Source organism: Bos taurus, chromosome 7, assembly GCF_002263795.3.
Source record: "Bos taurus isolate L1 Dominette 01449 registration number 42190680 breed Hereford chromosome 7, ARS-UCD2.0, whole genome shotgun sequence".
Taxonomy (NCBI): Eukaryota; Metazoa; Chordata; class Mammalia; order Artiodactyla; family Bovidae; genus Bos; species Bos taurus.
This window is the reverse complement of record NC_037334.1, coordinates 49,116,019-49,140,204: the sequence shown is the minus strand read 5'-3', so window position 1 is coordinate 49,140,204 and position 24,186 is coordinate 49,116,019. Positions and strand designations below refer to the sequence as shown.

The following is a 24,186-nucleotide window of genomic DNA, read 5'->3' as shown; positions in this document are numbered from 1 at the left end:
GTAAATATCTTTCTGAGTAAAGATATTAACTAAAGGCTACAGGGCAGTGTTCTCAACTTGACTATACATTTACAAGCACCTAGGGAACTTCAGCAGTATCTCACTGTCCAGGCTACACCCCATTCCTATTGAGTTGGATCTTTGGTGGTGAGACCCAGGCATCAGTATTTTAAAACTTCTCCAGGGGATTCTAATATATAGCCATGTAGGAAATCAGTCTGTCTTAGCTTGGGCTGTCATAACAAAATACCACAGAGTGGGTGGCTTACACAACAGAAACTAATTTTCTCACAATGTTGTAGGTGCTAGATCTGGGTTCCAGCTGATTGAGTTTCTTGTGAGGGCTAGCTTACCAGTTTGCAGAAGGCCACCTTCTCCTTGTGTCCTTGTATGGTAGAGAGAGAGAACTCTGCTATGTATTTTTCTTCTTATAAGGGCCTTAGCCTCACTGTGAACTTCGAGATGTCCAAGCTGGATTTAGAAAAGGCAGAGGAACCAGTATCAAATTGCCAACATCCGTTGGATCATCAAAAAACAAGAGAGTTCCAGAAAAACATCTACTTCTGCTTTATTGAGTATGCCAAAGCCTTTGACTGTGTGGATCACAACAAACTGTAGAAAATTCTTCAAGAGATGGGAATACCAGACCACCTGACATGCCTGTTGAGAAATCTGTATGCAGGTCAGGAAGCAATAGTTAGAACTGGACATGGAACAGCAGAGTGTTTCCAAATTGGGAATGAAGTACATCAAGGTTGTATACTGTCACCCTGCTTGTTTAACTTATATGCAGAGTACATCATGAGAAATGCTGGGCTGGATGAAGCACAAGCTAGACTCAAGATTGCCGGGAGAAATATCAGTAACCTCTGATATGCAGATGACACCACCCTTATGACAGAAAGTGAAGAAGAACTAAAGAGCCTCTTGATGAAAGTGAAAGAGGAGAGTGAAAAAGTTGGCTTAACACTCAACATTCAGAAAACTAAGATCATGGCATCTGTCCCATCACTGCATGGCAAATAGATGGGGAAACAGTGAGAGACTTTATTTTTGGGGGCTGCAAAATCACTGCAGATGGTGACTGCAGCCATGAAATTAAAAGACATTTACTCCTTGGAAGAAAAGTTATGACCAACCTAGACAGCATGTTAAAAATCAGAGATATTACTTTGCCAACAAAGGTCCATCTAGTCAAAGCTGTGGTTTTTCCAGTAGTCACGTATGGATGTGAGATTTGGACTATAAAGAAAGCCGGGCACCCAAGAATTGATGCCTTTGAACTGTGGTGTTGGAGAAGACTCTTGAGAGTCCCTTGGATTTCAAGGAGATCCAACCAGTCCATCCTAAAGGAGATCAGTCCTGGGTGTTCATTGGAAGGACTGATGCTGAAGCTGAAACTCCAGTACTTTGGCCACCTGATGCGAAGAATTGACTCATTGGAAAAGACCCTGATGCTGGGAAAGATTGAAGGCAGGAGGAGAAGGGGGCGACAAAGGATGAGATGGTTGGATGGCATCACCAGTTCAATGGATACGTGCTTGGGCAAACTCTGGGAGATGGTGAGGGACAGGGAAGCCTGATGTGCTGAAGTCCATGGGGTCATGAAGAGTTGGACACAACTTGGCAACCGAACAACAAAAAAGGGTCCATGCAGTGGAGAGTAGCGGAAACTCAGGCTGGGGTTGCCTCAAAGGCCAGGCTGGGAAGTTTGGACTTACTTGGGCAGGCAGTGGAGAGCCATGCAAAGGCCTTGAGCCTGGCCGTGGTCTGATTAGAGCACCGCTTTGGGGAGATGAGACCTTGGTGGTGGGATCCTGCTACTCAGAATGTCACCTTCTCTTCCAGGTGCTGCTCCCAGCCGCCAGCTTGCTACAGCTCATGGATGTTCGTCAGAACTGCTGTGACTTCCTGCAGTCTCAGTTGCATCCCACCAATTGCCTGGGCATCCGCGCTTTTGCAGACGTGCATACCTGCACTGACCTGCTGCAGCAGGCCAATGCTTACGCAGGTAATGGGGAACAATGTAGCTGCACCTTTCCAAGCCTGTGAATTTAATAACCTGGTCTGTGGTGGACTCCTCAAAGATTATGAGGCTAGTGTGTTCTACTGAGAAGCAGTTACGATTTAGTCAAGGAGATAAGACACAGGTGGAAAGATAATTAACAATAGGGGAGTTCAGCTCAGTGCCAAGTGGAATATGACTAATTGCCAGATGAAAAGTTCAGACAGTAATTTTCATGAGAGAAGAAGAAGGAGATCTGAGAAGACTTCGTGGGGGAAGAATAATTTCAACTAGGTCTTGAAATAATCTTTGTTTAGGAAAATTTCTATTTTGATCAAAGTGTTCTGTGAACACCATTTGAAAAGTCAAATAATGTTGCAAGTCTCATAATGATAAGAGTCTCCTGCTGTTTTTCCACCCCAAGTCTTGCTCTCTAGAGCCACTCACTTGCCTTTCTGAAAGAATTAAAATACAGGTGCTGATTCAGCCAAAAGTTGCTTCATCTGATATTTACCTCTCTTGCTGTAAATAAAATGTTATACGACTGGTTTGGGGTTTATTAGTTTTAGATGTTGTCTGTTGACTTCTCACAGAAGAATAACTGCACTTTCATAGATGTCCCCTCATATACATTCACTGTTCCCCTCTCTTTATTCTTCTGTATCATTTCTACAGTTGAGCTAAGTTATAATTGGTTTTTTATCAGAAAACTTTTGTTTTAATTAGTAAGGCAGTGAATAGATGCTTTTTCTTTTACACAGTATTATGATCACTAACTCTTATAAGACAGGTACACTGAACAGTCTTCTCAGTACATCAGATAATCTGTTGAGTCCATTTTATTTTTTTTGGAGACATTCTCCTCACTAGAGCCTATCATCCTGTGATTTTTTATAGGGAGTAGTGATTTGAGGATGAAGGTCATGAGTGACCTAGGAAACAGGTCTGGTCATATGAATTGATAGATCTAGTCATGGCCACCTCCTTCCCTTGCAGTAAAACCTCTCATTCTTCCCCTGCCCAAGTGCTGGCATGGCTGCTGTCTGTTCTGTCTCCTGTTCAGGAAGCCAATGTCTGGGAGTTAACTGAGGGCCTGCTAGCTGCTCACATGCCAGCTCCCTGCATTGTGTTAGCCCCTTGGTCCACAAGTCAACAAGCATTTCTTCTGTTTTTCAGCATCCTCTTTTTGCTCTGATCAAGACCCCAGGAGCCTATACAGACTCTCACTTCTTGAGGTCTGTTTCTGAGGACACAAATAGGACCAGACGTTAGGATGTCAATAATGATGATTTTTGTGAAGGACATTCCCCAGTCTGCCTAATGCTGAGTTCTTCTGACTCTTTCTGACCGTAATCCTTGACTCTCCTGTTTCTCTGCTGTCCCTCCTGTGCCTGTATTACCTGGCTTGATACCCTACCTCCTTTCTGTTCTCAGGGAGTGGTCACTAGTCCAGCCTTCTCTAGTCTAGCCACTCTTGAGGGATGTGCACAGACTTTGCTTCAGCAAAAGCTGAAGGCTTAACTGAGGCTGAGGTCAGTGTGTGGACATCTGCTGGTGCAGAGGTGAAGGGAGAATGCTTAGATGCCAGGAGGTCTCTGTCTCACCTCCCCAGTCCTCTCTCTAGAGTGTGCATGCTTGCATCCATACACAGCACGTATCACACCCTTTTGTAGTTGGCTCATGAGGGCATCAGAGGTTTGGGCTGTGTATTGAACTCCCCACATTTAACAAAGGCTCCTAGGTCTTGTGTCCTGACTTCCCTCCACTTTCAGAATCTTTGTTTTCTCCCTTGCCCTTCTCCCTGTCTGATGGTGAGACTCACCTGTGGGAGAGTGGGAAGGAGGCGGTTTGGAGCACGTTGTGGTTTTGGTGCTCCCTGATCCTGAGGGCATGGTGATGTGGTTCCGCAGCATCGTGGGTGTGTGCTCTACATGTGTGTGTGCAGTGTCATGGTGGATGACTCTCAGCTAGTGTTTACTGAGCTTTCACTTTGGGTCACATCCTAGACTAAGCATTTTATGTTCATTTAAAGCATACAGTAGCTGAGGAAAGTAAAGCGCAGAGGGGTGAAGTCATTTGTTGGGGTTAGTTAGAAGAGACAGAGACAGGATTCAAACCCAGACAGTGTTTACTCCAGAGCTATGTTTATAACTACTCTGTTCTGTGGCTTCCAGGCCCAGCTTGGACATAGGGTGGCCCTGTGAATCAGAAACTGTGGAGTGTTGGTGGCTAGTGCTGGCATTTTCCATCAGAAGTGTGAACCTCAAAGTCTGTGCCATGCAGTTACCAGATTCCAACAACCAGACATTGTAGACAGATGGCCAGCTGTCTCTGCTAGATGCGGGGTGTTTAGTCATCTTGGGGTGGGAAAGTGAGGCGTGGATGTCTTCTCTTCCGTGTTGGGAAGCTGCCCCTCACGGCATGCGTGAGTCCTCCTCCTTCTCTGGCTCGGTCAGTGTGACTGCAGGCTGAGAGCCTCCTCCCTGTTGTGCAGGCCTTCCGGGGAACCTGGGACCTGCTCCAGGATAGCTTTCTTTGTAGCCCTCATCTGGGTGAAACTGGGAAGATAAAAATCATATTTTTAAGGTGGTGTGATAATACAGAGGTCATAAGACTATGATGAAGAGACATTAGAAGAAGCAGTGTGAAGTTAAGACTTCACCTTGTGTGGTATATAGAGAAGAAAAACAAGGCTAATCTGTGCTTACTCCATTGCACTCAGCCACCGCTGTGGGCCTGCTTTGTGACTTTGGTCTTGCACCCCCTGAACTTAGATGGAGCCTGGCGGCTCTGCCATTGCTGCCTCCTGAGACAGAGCTGCTGTCTCGCCCATTTAAGTGTGGGCATGTGGGTACTGACCAGAATCACACACACAAGGGGCAGTGTTGCCCCGTGTGGTTACAGGCTTCCATGGCCCCATGCCTTGAGTCAGGAGGTATCTGAGCCCACAGACTACAAGGAGACCCTCCAGATCAGGGATCACACCAGCCAACACTTTGGAGCTGAGTGACCCTAGGCCTGTTTGCTTTTCTCCCTGATGGGAGGTTGCTCCTCCTGCTTTGTTTTCAGCATGGTTTAGGGGATTGGGGTCGGTGTGGGAGGGACAGGTAGGAGAGCCTCCTGCAGAAGTAGGTGCCACCATAGGGCCATGCCCTGGATCCTCCCAGCTGTTCATGCCGTCTGTGGCAAGAGAGCCTCAGAGCCCCACGGGACCTGGTGGAGAGACGGGACTCCTCGGGTCAACACCACGATCCCTGCTGAAGACTGCATGCGCTTTGCGGGAGAAGGACCATTTCTGGAGCTTCTGATGGTGGCTCCTCTGTATACATATGCACAGCTGGGTATGTCTGCCTTCCACTTCTTCCCTATCTCTGGCCAGCTGGCCTCTGCCTTCGCCTGTCCACAACCCCAAACTGCCTCTGAATTCTGTTCGTGCTCCTTTTCTAAGATGAACTTTCTGTGCTTATTATTGTTGCTATCTTAATATACAACCATCTGTGATTATTGCAGGAAAGGCCCCACAATCCTATCCAGAGGGTGTCATGGGCAGCACCCTAGTGTACAGCTTCCCCTGTCTCTCATTCCACATATATATTTTCCAGCCCAAAAAATCTTAGCAGTATATTCTGAACATCTTTCCATGTTAGCAGGCATATTTCTATACCACTGTTTTTAAAACTTTAGAGAATGTATTCAATAAAAGCAACTTGTATCCATGATAAAAATTTCAAACAAGATCAAAGGTATGAAATACACAGTTGATCTCTCAGGTCCTCTCAAGGGAGCAGGGAACTGTCTTGGATATCCCTACAAGATATGTATATATTACACTTTTTAACTTACACAAATAGAAGACTTTTGTACTCATTATGCTTTTTTTTTTTAACCTAGTGCAATATCTTGAAGTTCTTTCCAGACTTTTGTGTATGGCTGTTCTTACTCTTTTTGTCTGCTGCATCATAGGGATGAACTATAATGAACTATAATTTAGTTAACCAGTCCTCTCTTAATGAACATTAATGTTACTAGTTTTTTTTTTTTTTTCTTTTACATCAAATGCTTTAACAGTAATTCTTGTACGTAATGTTTTGGAGTATACTCGCTGGTATGTAAGTAACCGTGAAATTGTGCTTGTAGAGTGCCGTCTTAGTATATAGCACAAAGTAGCTCGTAGAGAGTACACATTAAAAGATACTGCCAAATTGCTGTCTAGAAAGAGTAACTATTTTTAAGGTTGACAACTGCCTTCTGATTAGTCTTCAGCCCCCCGGGGCGAAGGAGGGCACAGCGTGACTCTGGGGGCTGGAGTACCAGCTCTTTCCACCTAACTGCGTGGTTGATTTCCTGTTTGTAATGGGCCTGTCTCTTCTTCCTGTGGTAGTCCTTTCTGCTTCCTCTGGGTCCAGTTTCCCCCTTAGGGTTATGCCCCCATATTTTTGCTGTGATGTAAGTTATGCTGGGCTGGGGAAGGGTGAGTCCCGTAGTTAAAAGCTGACTGGGCCGGGGAAGACCCTTGCCCCCAGCTGCTGATGTCATAGTTCTTCTGAGTACGAGATAATTGGGAAAAGGACCCTCATATTTTGCATAGCCTGTTTCTTATATCTCACTGTTATTGTTTGCAGGGACTGCTTAATCTTTAACTTCAGAGGCATGGGCCAAGGTTTATGGGGATTTTGTTGTTTGGTAATTGGATGACCATGCCTGGGCCATGAGCAGAGCTAGTTGAGAGGGATATTAATGGGACCCTATTAATGAAATGGCAATTAAAATTCTTTGAACAATGTGTTTACATCAGCATGCCAAAGCTGAGCTGAAACCACCCAGCCATGGAATGGAAAAACCATTGAATTTCACATGTTTGTGGAGAGAAATGGCCTTTTTTCGATTGATTGAGGCATTTAAGACCATGGAATGAAGTGATTAAACTAAAGACAGCAAAAAACTTCGACAAAGCACTTGAAAAAACACAACCCTCTGACTTAGTGAGGGTTATCTGGTGAAATTGCTGCCTCCAGCTTGGCATCATAAGATAATGATGATGGTGATGGTCACGGTGGAAGTTTCTGCCATTTCTGAACACTTGCAAGGTACCAGGCAAGGTGCTACACACTTCAAAACTGTAAGAGGTAGTTATTACTTTCTTAACTTACAGATGAAGAAACGAAACCTTGGAGAAATTTAGTAACTTGCTCCAGATCACAGTTTGTGAGTGGCAATGCCAGGATTCACGAAGAGGCTGCCTGACTCCAGGGCCTGTGCTCTGATCCCACAGTTTGTTTTCACAACTCCACAGGCCAGTTCAGCCTCTCTGCCCATGGCCGCTGCCTCACTTCTGCCTCCCCTTGATTTTCTGCTTCTGCCTTGAAGGTGGCAAATGAAGCATTAGTGTGGTAGTTTTTATTGTTAGTTGTTCTCCTGGGAATTTTAGGAGACTTCCCTGTTCCTTCCATTCTCTGGAGAACAGGGAACTCTGTTGTTGAATCAACAACACTGATAACTGGGCAGTTTTGATACAGCCCTTTGCTCTGTGTGTATGATAGCAAGGGGAGGTACAGTACATACACTTCTGGAATTAAGTCAGCATGGCAAGAGAGCTCTTATCCCACCATCACAGGGAGAATGGAGGCAGTGAAAATTAGAGTCTGAGGGCTGGTGGTTGTAGCCCTTGTGGGAAGTAGTCAGGTAAATCTGTGTTATTCTCTGTGGCAGCTGAGCTTTCTCCCTGGAGCAAGGAAACTATGGGCCCTGAAAGCCAAGAACTGATCAAGAAAGCTTACCTCTGCTCTCCAAAAATAGAGTAATAGAGGGTAGGGGAGAGAGATTTAAAGTAGCTCTGTTTTTTTAAAACCCTACTAAAATGTTTTGATTCTGTTTATGTGTCCACCTTTCATTAGCAAATCCTGGGGCCTGATAAGTGGTTCCATTCAGAGGCACTCACTCATACCTGTTTGCTGGGCCGCTGGCCCCGGAATAACTGGGTTCATCTCATCTCTGCAGGTCAAAGAAGTCATAGATGAGTTATCACTTCCATTTGTTCTGGGCTTGTAGTTTAGATAAACCTGATCAAAGCTTTAGGTTTATTTCACACCATCAAGAGGGAGGAATGGACTTGGGACTTGCTTGAGAGGTTGCCTGAGGCCTAGGAAGTCTTGAAGAAGCATGGGAAGGGAAGCATGGTATTTTCAGAGCTTGATATCTGCAGACACTGAGGATTCACATTCAAGCAAGACAGACTCAAATGAGACAGAGCCTCCCCTCATGGGGGTCATCGTCCCAGTATGAGAGAAGGACCTCAGGTGGGTTGATGAGCACTGTGATTTTAATTTCTTATCTTGGTGACTTTGGGAACACAGAAGAATATCACGTCATCTAGCCTGATAGGTGGGTTAGGGAAAGATTTCTATCCAAGGGTCTGAAATTTGAACCCGGCTCTGATGCCAAAATGTTTGAAACACTACTACTCTAAGATTGTTTTTTTTAAAAGAAATATAGTTAGATTCATATTTTCTTTCTCTCTCTGCAGTATCCCTAAGGGATTCTTAGGATGTTCTGATGTCTATATTGATTTTACCAAAATAGCCTGCTTAGGACAGGCTTTTATTATTTTGGAAACTAAGATTCTTATCAGAATATTTGTTATTATGTATAGATAGCATTAGTTTATTTTTTTGTGTGTGTACAAGAAACCCACTTTAATTATGAAGATTCATAGTCAGTGACAAGTAAAGATGGAGAAAACAACATCATGCCAACACTAGTCAAAAGAAAGCTGGAGGGCTATATAGATAGCATTAGTTCAATACCAGGCTCTACCACTTACTGCCATGTGATACTGAGATCATGACTTAGGCTTTCTGGGCTTCCATTTCTTCATCTGTAAAGTGGAGATATTGATATTCGCTTCAGCTGGGCTTTTGGAAGATATAAGTGACATAATATATGTAAAATACCTAGTATGTTAGCTGTTTTTAGGAAAAGCCCTTAACTTTGTCCAGGCATGCTTTTTTAAAAAGACCCAGCTAGTCCCCCTTTCCTGGGAATGTGCCACCCAGTTTCCTTATCCTTTCCACACTGGGAAGATATATTTATGTTGCTTGGTGGGGAAAGGATTTACAATTGTCTGGTGCCCCTCATCTTCTCTATAATTTCTCATCCAAATAGGCAGGAACAGTTCCGTTATGTTTCATTAATCAAAATTTGGACTTTTTTTTTTGCTGGAGAAAAAAAATTATTATTACTTGCAGCAAGTAGGGAGAACACTGAGGATCTTTCCCAATGCAGTGTCTCTAAAACTTACATCTTAGACAGTGTTTGCTACTTGTAGCAAAGCCTGGTTAATTGGAACTCCTAACCAGATACTAATTAACTTTTTTTGTTTGTTTGTTTGTTTGTTTACACTCCTCCCTAAAGGGGAAAAAAGCAAGAAGATAAGAAAAGTTTAGATAAGTTTAGATAAGATGAAAGTTTATTTTGGAGAATCCCTTTCACGGGGCTTGCCTGTGGTTCAAAGATGCTATGCCCTTGCACATTCCACCTGTCCCCCAAGATTGAGCCTTGCCTGCCTCTCTACCTCCCCGGGAGCCTGGCACAGTTCCCCATACTTGGTGGAGGCTCTGTACGTATTTGTTAGATGAATGAAGATACAGCCTAGGCCCTAGCTAGACTGAGCTGTTGCTGTTTTCTAGATATGCTCTGAATTGGCCTTCTTTTATTGAATGTGGAGTGTGTTTCCTGGCATGGCCCTGTGGACTTCGGGTTGAAGTCACTGGTGTCTTGTGTTACCCTTTTGTAAGCCAGTTGTCTCCTTGTAGACATCAGCTCTATTTTCTTCCCTTTTGAAGAAACACTGCTTTTGGCCCATAACATATGAACAGTTATTGAGCACTTGCAGTGGTCTCAGGAAATGGGAATTATTGTGCATATATTTTATCTAATGCCCATCACACCTTTATGAGTTAAGTGCTATTATTAGCTCCATTTAATGGATGAGAAAACTCCACCCTTAGGAAATTCAATACTTATATCACTAGAAAGTTTGTGGAACTCAGTGGAATTAAAGTGGGATTCTGAGACCTTTGAGGCCACAGCCTCACTGGCAGGTCCTGCAGTCTCAAAGGATGACTGATGCTGTGGAAATGGCTTCTCCGTTGAGAGCAGTGCTGCCTGCAGAACTGGGCTTCGTCATGCGGGTACACGTGCACGTGCTGTTTCTCCTTCATTTCTAAAGAGTTTCTTATAGATCTCAAAGTAGGCTAATATATGTTACCATTTTTGAACTTCAGAGCAACCTGGAGATCGAGGTCAGGCTTTATGGTCCCCTTTTATGATTAATGAAGTCAGAGCCTGAAAAGGGACTGTAAGAGGTGGAGCTAGGTAAACCCAGGTCTTCTGACTGTTAGCCAATTAGTCACTACATTCTCCGTTAATACACTAACAGGAAAGCAAAAGAAATTTAAAAAATTTCCAAACAAGTGTTAAAGGCAGAAGCTGATTCTCAAGGTGTATCTTGCGGGAACAGAGTGGGTTCTTTCTAGGAAGTGCCTGAGAAGAGCGCTGACCTGAGTACAGAGTCTTCTGGGCAACTCCTGTTTCCCAGGAAACTGAGTTAGCCAGAGGAGCCTGTTCCTGTTTTTTCTACCCTGTTGTGTCTTGAGTGTTGCTAACAGAAAGGGGTCTCCTCTGGGGCTCAGCGCTGTGTCCCAGGCTGAAGGGAGAAGGGAAGGAGTTTCTGGGCCCTTCTTTGTGTCCTGATCATGCCTGGCAAGTCTCCTTGGTCTCTGGGTGTGCCAGCCCCGAGTGAGAGAAGCTCCTGTCCAACACCTCCCTTGTTGTCTCCTACCCACCAGACGCTGCTTCCTGGGAGGATTTCTGAAGGGATTTCAGTGGGAGGTTCCAGATGGGCAAAGAAGCAGCCAACTTCAGAGAGATGGGACCCAGACTCCCATGCTGCGATGCCCCAGGGTGTGAGAGATACGGAAGTGCGGAGGGCTGACTACTTTTTGCCTTGCTTTATCTTTGAGTACTTCTTGTTTGTCCACCAAGTCGTCTAGGATATGCATCATCGCACTTCCATTTTCTTCCTTTTCAAAACCCAAGTTTATCTCTTGGCTTTCTGAGCTCTGATGAAGAATTTCTTAAACCTCAGAATTTTACTTCCTCACCTCCTCTTACACCTCCTCTTATTCTTTTCCCTCTTCTGAATGTTAGTTTTTTTTTTTTTTTCTATGGTATGGCTCTGGGACACAGAGATGTTGGCGTTGGCTGGCCTGCTTCCCCTGCTGAGCTCAGCCATGGCTGGTCCGCAGGAACTCCCTGCCCTACACTTGGTCAGTTTTTCTCTCTGCTATTTTTTGTATGTTGTCAATGCATCTGGCGACTGGTCCAAAGACTTCTTGGGCCAGAAGAGTGTATAAGGAGAATCCTGTTACTTTCCAAGCCTCCAGGCCAAGAATGAATTCCCATCATCCAAAGAAATGGGATGTTCACTTTTATGTAAAAATCTTTAAGAATGGATACTTAAAAAAATAACTACAGTCTTAAATATTCTGAAAGTTAGATAGTTGAATCTCATACTTAAAATCTACACTTTAACAAAAGATTTTTTTTCTATTGATGTGTAGAGAAGAAAGACCAACTTCTTATGTTGTGACAGTTGCTTCCATCTGTAACGGATCTGACTTTTAACTTTGTGTTGTTATGTACAAACATCCCTGAGCCTCAGGATGGGCAAGCTTTAACTGTGGCTTCAGTTATATTATTAAGCTAGTGGAGAGCAAGTGGGGAGCCTTTTTTGCCCAATGAGACATGGAAAAGATTATTTATAACTCAGACTTTGAGAGTAAAATATTGACATTTAGGGACTCTGGATGAAGGGTATATGGGAATTGTTTGGATCTGAAATTCTTTCAACATATAAAGTTCAAAATGATTTTTACAAGAAATGGCTTAAACCTTAAGTTCTTTGTTTGGTTTTTAAGAAGTTGATGAGTGTGATTAGCATGCTTTGATTTTCATTTTCCTTGTGCAGCTGTGGCAGAGTTGATGTTTCAGCATGGCCTCCCAGGCATGGAGGCACTCGGAATCTCACTCCAGGGGCAAGCCAGACCAAGTTGGTGGGGGTGTGGGTGGGGCTTCTGGAATTATCCAAGAAGCTCTCAGGCTAGAGCAGGACCACCAGAGAAGAAGGGGAAAGGTCTGGAGGGCAAAGAGCTCAGGTGCTCCTGGGGTGATGGTGCAGGGTTGTGAGACCTGAGGAAGGAGCAAAGTCTGGGGCAAATGACAGAGGACCCTGTAACCTCCAGAGACTCTTGCACCCGGAGTTGTCAGCCCTTGGGCTGGTTCACCTTGAAGCAGCTTGCAAAGCATGTTCTCAATTCCTTTCTCATCAGAGCATGGGAGGGAGGGAGACATGGTTTTTATCTCCATTGTACACATGAGGATAGTGGTGCCACAGGACACAGCTCTTAAGTGACACAGCCGGGACTTGAATCTAGATTCCTTCTTTCGGAAGTGCCTGCTCTTTCCCTGGTATCTCTCACTGCCTCTGTAATAGCAGGATGGTGGCCTGGGAGAATGTCAGGGTCAGAATTGTCCTTGGCATTTCCCTCATGTGGCCCTTGGGGCTTTGAGATTTATCTCATTCTCATTGTCCCAAACTCCTCTCTATATTACAGCCTTGGAAGGCCTGGCCACTGTGGACCATTCCCAGCAGTGGTCTTGGCAGCTGTGTTGCCGCCACACCCAGACAGAAGCTTAGTTGAGCCTTCTTGTGAACCAGAGATAACAGGCTTGACTTGGGCAGGAAGGGATGAAGCCTTCTGCCAAGCTTCTAGTGCTGACTTCCTACCAGAACCCCCAGAGACTTTGGCCATGCAGCAGTTCTGACCCACTTTTGTTTGCCTGAGCGGCAGGGGGCACCGTCTGCAGCTCTGCCAGCCTGTGCCTTGAGGGGAAATGAGCCCAATTAAATAGGCAGGCCCCTGCGAGGTTTCTCTGCAGCACCATTATTAATCTCATGGAGCATGGAAAAAATACAACCTCACAACTCAGTGACCAATTTTCCTCTGTGATGAAGTTCAGGACAGAGGGTTACACAGGGGGATGCCTTCACTGCTGAATTAAAAGGCTGGTTTCCCTCCAGCCAGGATGTCTACCTTTCTCTCTCCCTCCCGCCTCCCCCAGAGCTCCCAGGACTCTGCTCTGAATCCCACAGATTGTCATGGCCTTGGTTCCTGGATAGGCAGGAGCGTGTTATAACTTTGTTTTCTGAACTTATGCTTTTTTTTTTTTTTTTTGGAACAGAGCAGCACTTTCCAGAGGTGATGCTAGGGGAAGAATTTCTTAGCCTAAGTCTGGACCAGGTGTGCAGCTTGATATCCAGTGACAAGCTGACCGTTTCTTCAGAAGAGAAGGTATGGCATGGCGCTCTTTGAAACAGAAGCCTCTCTCATGAGGCGGTTGTGGGAAGGACTTGTGATTCAGTGAGATCTCTTTTCCAACTTAAAAAAAAAAAAAGGTTTATATATTTTTTGTCCCTTAAAAAAGACTTTCTGGCCCATGATCACTATATATGCTTTATGGACCCTTTAAAGAAGATGTAATGGTGATGATGATGATGGCTTCAAAATGGCTTCCATTTCTTAAACCTTTACAGTTTGCCAAGCCCTATGCTAAGTGTCTGATGTTCTTCAGCTCGTTCAGCCTTCACCTCAGCCCTGTGAGGCAGGCATCACTGTTGTCCTCACATTACAGATAAGGAAACAGACTCAGAGGCATTAACTGTCTGTTCACTCAGTTGGTCTGCATGTCACTTGATCTTAACCACTGTCCCACACGGCCTCTTGTGAATATCCAGTGTTTAAGCCCCAGCCAACCTTTGGGGAACATCTAATTCCAATCACATCAGATCAGATCAGTCACTCAGTCGTGTCCGACTCTTTGCGACCCCATGAATCGAAGCACGCCAGGCCTCCCTGTCCATCACCAACCCCTGGAGTTCACTGAGACTCACGTCCATCGAGTCAGTGATGCCATCCATCCATCTCATCCTCTGTCGTCCCCTTCTCCTCCTGCCCCCAATCCCTCCCAGCATCAGAGTCTTTTCCAATGAGTCAACTTTTCGCATGAGGTGGCCAAAGTACTGGAGTTTCAGCTTTAGTATCATTCCTTCCAAAGAAATCCCAGGGCTAATCTCCTTCAGAATGGACTGGTTGGATATTGGAATTTTTACTGAGGAAACCGAGCCCCACAGAGGGGTTAGGAACTGCTGAAATCACACAGTTTTGCGGTAGCCAAGCCAAGAGTAGAACCAAGGTCTCCTGACACCCAGTCCTCTAACTCACTGACCACACACCTCTTCATTTGTGCTGGAAGCGTGACTTCTGCCCCTGCTTAGCTGACCTGTGACTGCTGATCTGTCCTGCCTCCCAGCCTTCCTTATCTCTGACCCTGTCCATTCAACAGGGATTGCCCCTTAGTCGTGCCCACTCTTCTCGACCCCATGGACTATAGCCCGCCTGGCTCCTCTGTCTATGGAGTTTTTCAGGCAAGAATACTGGAGTGGGTTGCCATTTCCTCTGCCAGGCGATCTTCCCAACCCAGCTGTAGAACCTGCATCTCGTGTTTCTTCTACATTGGCAGGTGGATCCTTTACCACTCTGCCACCTGGTAAACCATTATGCTAGGAATATTCTCTACTTTGCTCTTCATCTAGTTGAATTCCCAAACAGTTCAGATTCTTTTTCTACCAGGAAGAATTCTTTACTCCAGGAGGTATAGTCTACTACACTGGAAATAACACAAACTTGAGTGTTGGCCACTGGAATCCAAATCTTATCTCTTGTATTTACAAATCAGTGATTTGATGTTGGGCAAGAGACTTTGCTTCTCCACCTCTTTCCTCATTTGTGAAATGTAGGAAGTAATAGAGCATGTTCCACAGGGTGGTTGTGGGGATTGAAAGAAGTAAGGTATGTAAAATGCCTATTATAGTACCTGTTATCTTGTGGGTGCCTAGTCAATGTTAACTGAATTGACTGTTGACTGGGCATCCGAAATTAATTATTTTCTCCTCTGTGTTCCAGGAAAACACTTACCTTGTTCTCCTTTTTACTGTAATTAGTTCTTAGCCAGTCTTACCTCCTTCACTCACTGTGAGTTCCCAGATGGTACAGACCACACCTTATTTGGGATTTCAGTGGCTCAGTGGTAAAGAATCTGCCTACAGTGCAGGAGACATGGGTCTGATCCCTGGTTCTGGAAGATCCCCTGGAGGAGGAAATGACCACCCACTCCAGTATTCTTGCCAGGAAAATCCCATGGACAGAGGAGCCTGGTTGGCTACAGTCCATAGCATCACGAAGAGTTAGACACTACTGAAGTGACTGAACACACACACACACACACACACACACACACACACCCCGCGCTTACTCATCTCAGTCCTCAGAGATGCTCAGTAAATGTTTCTTTCTTTCTTTTTTTTTTTTAGCAGAATGGGTTTTTTTTTTTTTTTTTTTTAAGTTTTATTTTATCTTATTTTTTTTTTAATTTTTATTATTATTTTTTTACTTTGCAATATTGTATTGTCCTGGTCCACCCTTAGTGTTCAAGCTTTAGGCCCTTTCTTGAGGGAGTATTCAAAGAAAAGCCCTTGAGGAGGATTTTATGTTGGATATTAAAAGGTACCTGTCCAGAGAATGCGGTGAAATTCACAAGGCCCTGCCTGTCATCCTGCAAAAGTTTGATCAAGAAGAAAAGCAGTTGTTGGTTGGAACTATGGGCAGTCCTGGACTTCAGAGGGATCCTCAGAAGGTGCTTGCCACAAGCTGAACTCTCCTTTAGGTTTAGGGACATCTGTGCTTCTGCTGGCTGATGTGAACAGCACCTCTGCAGGCTTCTTCCTGCCCCAGCCTCAGAAATGGAGAGGCCTTCCTCACTTTTTGCCAAGCCTCCGTACTGTCTTCTCTGGACTGTGCTACCAACTTGGCACAATTTGAAGGAATGAACCAATTAACCGGTGTATGAATGTTGGTCTGTTGGCCAGTTTAGGGCCTGCTCAAGCATATGTCAAGTGTAGCTTGAGAAAATGAAAGCAGACATATAAGCAGCAGGATTTGAATCAATTTAGGGGTGTTGAATTGAGAGGGAGACCCTCCTATCTTAAATTCATGGTGGTCCATCCTGTTCTGAGGTCATAGTAAATTTTCTTCAAGTGAGGGCTTATCTATGCTTGTTGTGCCAGGACAGACGTGGAGATGGTTGTTGGTAGGGGGGTGGCATTATAGTCCCCTGGAAACTACTTGGGTTTTGGACGTGGGCAGAACTGGTTCCACACTCAGCTTGATGCTTACTGGTTGTATGACCTTGAGAAGTCACTAGTTTCTCTGAACCATAATTTACTTACCTGTAAAACTGAAATACTACGAGTGCCTCCCTTATAGAATTGTCCTGAGGATTAGAGATAACGGATTAAAAAATGAAAATACAGTTTTGGTAGGTGCTCAATAAATGGCAGCTATCACTGTAATTATCATAGTTCTCTATTTGGAGGTACCATTGATAAATGGCAGTGCTATCGATTTTGACTCAATATGCCAGCAAATTTGGAAAACTCAGCAGTGGCCACAGGACTGGAAAAGGTCAGTTTTCATTCCAATCCCAAAGAAAAGCAATGCCATAGAATGCTCAAACTACCGCACAATTGTACTCATCTCACACGCTAGTAAAGTAACGCTCAAAATTCTCCAAGCCTTGCTTCAGCAGTATGTGAACCGTGAACTTCCAGATGTTCAAGCTGGCTTTAGAAAAGGCAGAGGAACCAGAGATCAAATTGCCAACATCTGCTGGATCATTGAAAAAGCAAGAGAGTTCGAGAAAACCATCTATTTCTGCTTTATTGACTATGCCAAAGCCTTTGACTGTGTGGATCACAATAAACTGTGGAAAATTCTGAAAGAGATGGGAATACCAGACCACCTGAGCTGCCTCTTGAGAAACCTATATGTAGGTCATGAAGCAACAGTTAGAACTGGACATGGAACAACAGACTGGTTCCAAATAGGAAAGGGAGTACGTCCAGGCTGTAGATTGTCACCCTGCTTATTTAACTTATATGCAGAGTACATCATGAGAAATGCTGGGCTGGAAGAAGCAGAAGCTGGAATCAAGATTGCCGGGAGAAATATCAATAACCTCAGATATGCAGATGACACCACCCTTATGGCAGGAAGTGAAGAGGAACTAAAAAGCCTCTTGATGAAAGTGAAAGAGGAGAGTGAAAAAGTTGGCTTAAAGCTCAACATTCAGAAAACGAAGATCATGGCATCTGGTCCCATCACTTCATGGGAAATAGATGGGGAAACAGTGGAAACAGTGTCAGACTTTATTTTTTGGGGCTCCAAAATCACTGCAGATGGTGACTGCAGCCATGAAATTAAAAGACATTTACTCCTTGGAAGCAAAGTTATGACCAACCTAGATAGCATATTCAAAAGCAGAGACATTACGTTGCCAACAAAGGTCTGTCTAGTCAAGGCTATGGTTTTTCCAGTGGTCATGTATGGATGTGAGAGTTGGACTGTGAAGAAAGCTGAGTGCCGAAGAATTGATGCTTTTGCACTGTGGTGTTGGAGAAGACTCTTGAGAGTCTCTTGGACTGCAAGGAGATCCAACCAGTCCATTCTAAAGGAGATCACTCCTGGGTGTTCTTTGGAAGGACTGATGCTAAGGCTGAAACTCCAATACTGTGGCCACCTCATGCGAAGAGTTGACTCATTGGAAAAGACTCTGATGCTGAGAGGGATTGGGGACAGGAGGAGAAGGGGATGACAGAGGATGAGATGGCTGGATGGCATCACCCACTCGATGGACGTGAGTTTGAGTGAAGTCCAGGAGTTGGTGATGGACAGGGAGGCATGGTGTACTGCAATTCATGGGGTCGCAAAGAGTCGGACACGACTGACCGACTGAACTGAACTGAATGGTAAAATAAACCATGGTGTTAACTGCATCTTTTCAGAAACAGAAACATGGCAATGATATATACACTTAAAACTTGCCTGTAGTAGCTTTCATTTATTCATATGCTTACATATGAGTTGCCCTTTCTGTAGAATCAGTTTGGAGTGTATGTGTTTTTCACATTATTGATTTTGTGTATCATTTTTGGGTCTCAGAAATTATGTGTAACTTCAGAGTTATGCTTTTCAGAAAATATGTTACTCATGGTATGTTTAAGGTTGGCCATGTAATTTTGAGGCTTATTAATTAATAGTGGATTTTGCCTATATTTTCTCTTTGGCAAAACCCATAAGTTTTTTCCTCCTTAATTGATTGCTTATTTCTGGAAATTTAATAGCTGGAAGCTTTGACAATTAGGTGTTTGTCATTTGAATGCCAGCCTTTTAAGCTTTGAAGATTCTGTAATCTGTTCCAGGAGATTTGGTGATTTCTACTCCTTTTAATCACATTGTGTGATAGGCATAATTGCTTGCACGCACAATGGCTTTTTCTTGCAATATTGTGTTATAGCGAAATTTTTTTGAGTGTATTCAAAGCAGTATTAGGGATCGTCAGTTAAGTTAAAATCCAGCTTCATTTAATGTTAGCATTTGCAGAAAATTCAGTTGCATCGGCAGTCAAATAACCTGTATTCAGCAAAATTCAAACCTGAACAGCAGTATCAGTTATATTATGGCTTACTTCTCTACTTGCAGCCTGCAAGTTTCTTTCAACATATATTATAAAATGCAGCCAGGTTTCAGATGTGTCTTACAACTATGCATCTTGAAATAGAGGAAATGTGGTATTTTACTATTAATGATGATTTTCAGTGTCTGTGGCTGGGCCCAGACAGCTTGTTTGCTGGAAGTTTGAAAGTATAGGTTCTGCAGCCAGAATAACTGAATTCGATCCTGGCTCCAGTACTTTAACAAGCTGAGCAACCTTGAACAAGTTACTTATCTCCTACCAGAATGCACACACCATAATAATCAGGAATTTTGTCTGTCCTATGGTTACTGCTAGAGTGGCATCAGGTCCTTGTGTGCTGTGGGCTTAGTAGATCATTCGTGTCTGACTCTTTCCAACCCCACAAACTGCCGGCTCCTCTGTCATGGGGATTCTCCCAGCAAGAATACTGGAGTGGGTTGCCATTTCCTTCTCCAATGCATGAAAGTGAAAAGTGAAAGTGAAGTCGCTCAGTTGTGTCTGACTCTTAGCGACCCCATGGACTGCAGCCTACCAGGTACCAGGCTCCTCCATCCATGGGATTTTCCAGGCAAGAGTACTGGAGTGGGGTGCCATTGCCTTCTCCCCATCAGGTCCTTGGTAGATACAAAAAATGTTTGTTGAATGAATGAATAGAAGAGCCCTTCTAAATCTCAGTTTTCTCATCTGTGAAAGGGGGGTTGATGATAGTCTGCTGCTGCTGCTGCTGCTAAGTCGCTTCAGTTGTGTCTGACTCTGCGCGACCCCATAGACAGCAGCCCACCAGGCTCCCCCGTCCCTGGGATTCTCCAGGCAAGAACACTGGAGTGGGTTGCCATTTCCTTCTCCAATGCATGAAAGTGAAAAGTGAAAGTGAAGTCACTCAATGGTGTCCGACTCTTAGCAACCCCATGGACTGCGGCCCACCAGGCTTCTCTGTCCATGGGATTTTCCAGGCAGGAGTGCTGGAGTGGGGTGCCATTGCTTTCTCTGGATGATAGTATAGTATCTATCTTATGGTGTTGTTCTAGGGATGAAATAAGATGATACATGTACCCATTGATTGGGGCCTTTCTCAAGGGGAAGCTGTTCCCAGGTCCTGTGTTGGTCTGGGTGGTTGGCATGACCTGTGCCTGGCAGGAGCTAGGCTGGTAGCTGTCTTTTGGTCCATCATCCCCAGCACCATCTGGGCCTCTCCCAGAACTCAGATGCTGTTTTTCCTCATAAGCACTTGCTTTTGCCCATGGCTCATCTCTTCTGCTATGCTCAAGCTCCTTGAGGGCTATGAGGGTACCTTAGCCATCCGTGTGTCACACACAGTCCTGACGCAGAGCCCTGGGAGACGCTAGGAGGTGCTCAGCAGACATTTCCTGAACAAGTGACAAGGCAGACTGTGGTTGGACTCTGCCCTGAGCCAGCTGAGATTAGGGGGACAATTTTAATATTTTTCCAGAGAATAAGGACAAATGTGGGAACTAGAGGTCAGACAGGGGCATGGATCTTTGCCATTTTCTCTCCTGTTTTTCCTCCTTGTAGTTTTTGTTTTAAAATTCCTGTTATTTGAGAGAGGACAAATGGATGTGGTAGGGATCACAGAATCAGTAGTTCTTTGTGATCACGTCCCCGCCCCCATCCTTGCTCAGGCAGAGGAATGACGCAGAGAAGCAAGCCCCTCCTAGTCACCTGAGTCTCTCCTATGGGAGGTGTCTCAGGGGCTAGAGCTAATCCTGTGAGCAGATAGCCTGTTTCTTGCATCCCCTTTGAGACACAAAGTTCAGCTCTCACCACATGCAGCCTTGTTGACCCAGGGGCAGGGTAAGCAAGCTTCTGGGACACACATACTGTGAGGAGAAGGGATATGACTAAGTTCTACTGCAGTTTGACCACTGAATTTCTGGATACTAGACTTTTCTGAATCTTTGCTTTTTCTGCTGGTAAATATGTTTCTACTTCTCAAGATTTCCACTCCTTATGAAACTCTGTTGAGGCTTTTCAGAGTGAGAACTAACAGAGAACTGACCCACATTTCAGGTATAGGTCAGCAAGAAATTGGTTGGATCTCTTCAAAAAATTAGATTAGTGTCAAGTATGTGTTAGAAAGAGAAGTACAGATTTGTTTCTTTCTGCATGATCACATTTTATGTACTATTATCTCCTAAAACTATCATCAGGGGCCAAATTCTGATATTGTATTTCCTGGAAAGAATTGGACCTTGTCTCCTGGGATCTTTAGTGTTGTGGGCCCTCCTGTCTGAATTCCTGGCCTCTCCAGGGATGGGTCTGGGGTACAGGCAGGCGCTCCCTGGCCAGTAGGCTGAGCTTGAGTGCTTGCTGCCAAGGCACCATCCAGGGACCAAGCAAGTATATCCTGTGCTTAGGCTGGGCTCTTGGCAGCCCTACCACACTCTGAGGTCAGCATTAGACCTGCCAAATTCTCAGCCTGCAAACAATGATCTGGCCTGGACCCCTGAGTCAGTGATACTCATTTTTACTTTTCGCCTCTGAGAGCGCAGTTCACTAAGCACCTGTGACTGGAATTCTACCACACTACGACCAAAAACCCACCTTAACTACTCACTGTGATTATTTCACACACTGTTTTAAAAAAGGTGTTTATGTTGCAGTAAGCTCAGAGACATGAGCAAATGAAAAGTGCACGGCTCAACTTTTACAAAGCCAGCATCCGGATCAAGAAACAGAACTCCAGGTCTTCCTTCCAGTCGCTACCTCCACTTCAAGAAGCCAAACTACTATTTGACTTCTTATAGATCAGTTTTATCAGCTTTTAAGCTTGGTATAAATGGAATCTTGCATGCTTTTGTGCCTGACTTCTTTTGCCCAGAGTACTGTTTTGCACATCATTCTAATTCTTACAACTCACAAGGCCATTTTGCAGAGGAGGAAACTGAGGCTTATTTACAGTAGATGGTTCTATGATTTGAAGCTGACTATGTCTGCTGCCCTGCTTTTTATTAAGGAACCTCCACCCTGATGGGGAGACCCTTAGTTATTACCATTCAAGAACTTTGGGGGAGTTCCCTGGTTGCCCGTGGTTAGCATTCTGAGCTTTCACTGCTGTGGCCCAGGTTCAGTCCCTGGTGGGTTCCTGTAAGCTGCGAGGCATGGCCAAAAAAAGGGGAAAGAGCTTACAATCTGGGGGGCAGACAGACTGGTAATGTGGCTGAGAAAAGTAGCTGGCTGTAATCTAAGTTCAAGGAAAGCACCCTAGAGTATTTTATTGCAGATTTTGGGGGTAGGAAAGGCCTTATAGGAAAGGGAATATCTGAACTAAAACTTGGAGAATGAAAAGTTGGGTTTTTGGAAATCCATTCAGGTTGAAGGAACTGTAGGAATATAGGCATAGAAGTTTGAAATAACTTACTGAGGGGAGAATAATTTGTGTAATGCCAATCAAGGATTTTTGGTGGGGGAGCTGGAAGATAAGGCTGGGAGGGGAGTAGGAGTTGTGGAGAAGGTTAGGAAGTGAGGGCTTTCTTCGGGCTTTCTTCTTTAGTATTTACCCAACTGCATGCTATAAAACCATAATGGTATGAGACAGTTTTAGGTAAAAAAAAAAGTGTTCAGATGAGATGCACTTGGGAGACAGTGGCTAAAACAAAGGAACCAGGTTAAGAAACTGTGGGACTTGTCTGAGCGTTTATATATTATGAGGATCATGAATCTCTAAAAGGGATTTGTAGTTGTATATGATGTGCTCCCCAGGCTCTTTTGGGTCCTAGAACCTCTTTACTATAGAATGTCTCTGGCTTCTAGTATTTTGAGGAACACGTTAAGGAAGCCACCTTTCTTTGGTTGCCCCAAATAATTTTTGATGATTGCATCTGTCGATTTTCCTTTTCATTTTATTAGTGATCTGTATTTTTTGATGGTGAGACCATCTTCAGAGGATGTTATATCCATGGGAGTCTGGGTTATCCTGGGCTGTGAAGGTGCCCTTTCTAGAACAAGTTTACTGGTTTGGAAATAGATTTTGTATTTTTGTCTTGAGTAGCCCCTGTACCACCTGGGTAGTATTAATTCAACCCCCGCATCTGTATGTGACATGAGCCTTGGGTTCTGGTTTCTTGAAGATGAAGTTTTCACTCCCCAGGCCATAGGAGATGGTGAACTTCCTTCTACCTTCCCATAGCAGATGGTTGGAGTTCATCTATTCCTGGTTTTACAGCTGAGGCTACACTGTCCTCAAGGAGCCTGTGGCCTACACATTCAACCTGATGGGATACTTGTCCTGAACCATTAAAGCCCATATCGGAATTCTGCAAGCCTGTGAGCCATTTTGGTCTCAGCTTTCATTCAGCTCCCAGACTTAAATCCTTTGTTATTTAAAGCACTCAGCATTTACCTCTTGCTTCTGAGTATGGCTCAAATCTATTTTTTGGTTTTTTACCATTTTTTCATGTGTTTATATAGGGGAAGATTCCTTCTGAGTCAGCTCAGTATGCCATGTTGGCTAGAAGTTGTTGTCCCTCCTTGGGTCATGTTCCCGTCCTTTGTAGGATTAGTACAACTGAAGTAGTCTGTCAGCTTGGAGGCCTTTGTGTCAAACCATTGTGCTTCAGTCCTTTCCCTTATCCTTTGTATAGTGAATCATAGTGGAAGTGTTTTTGCTGGCTGTAGACAGTAGTAGAAATATGAAGGACAATTTCCAGGCAAGGTGCTGTTATTGTTATAGTTTTGTCATTGTTTTTGTTTATATGAATTCAGATTTCTGGCGGTGTGCTGTTGGAGGAAGAGAAAGAACCACGTGCCTAGTCATTCCTGCTTTGATTAACCTATTCATTCTCTCAAGAAATACTTCTTGAGTGCTTTCTGTGTGACAGATACTACGTTAGCCATAGGAGAGACATTGATGAACAGATAAACACAAGATTCCTAACCTCATGGAACTTACAATTACATGTAGGGAGACAGATATTGTCAAGCTAAGCTAAGCTAAGCTAAGTCACTTCAGTCGTGTCCAACTCTGTGCGACCCCATAGACAGCAGCCCACCAGGCTCCCCCGTCCCTGGGATTCTCCAGGCAAGAACACTGGAGTGGGTTGCCATTTCCTTCTCCAACGCATGAAAGAGAAAAGTGAAAGTGAAGTCGCTCAATGGTGTCCGACTCTTAGCGACCCCATGGACTGCAGCCTACCAGGCTCCTCTGTCCATGGGATTTTCCAGGCAAGAGTACTAGAGTGGGGTGCCATTGCCTTCTCCGGATATTGTCAGACACACATGCAAATAAATATGCGGCTACAGACCGTGAGCACAGGGTGCTGTGAAAGTGCAGACTGAAAGCAGTAGTTGTGATTGCTGCCCTGACATCATGACTGGGTAGACCACTTTCTCACTGTCTTACCTCAAGTTCTCTTTTTGTGAGTGTCTCTAGCTGTTTCACAGGACTCTTGTGGGTCTGAAATGAAGCAACTATAAGAAAGAGCTTATTCAGTGTCAAACCTTAAGATGATGAT

At 44.4% G+C, this 24,186-nt stretch overlaps 1 protein-coding gene across 4 annotated transcripts in view; it reads left to right on the top strand.

The window, feature by feature from the left end:
- Positions 1-24,186, top strand: part of KLHL3 (kelch like family member 3) — a 276,969-nt gene that overhangs the window by 202,161 nt on the left and 50,622 nt on the right. For all 4 annotated transcript variants that reach the window (XM_059888747.1, XM_059888748.1, XM_059888749.1 and 1 more), the window contains 2 exons: positions 1,849-2,011; positions 13,307-13,416. In XM_059888747.1, coding sequence (XP_059744730.1) covers positions 1,849-2,011; positions 13,307-13,416 — 273 coding nt within the window. The remainder of the gene's footprint in view (positions 1-1,848; positions 2,012-13,306; positions 13,417-24,186) is intronic.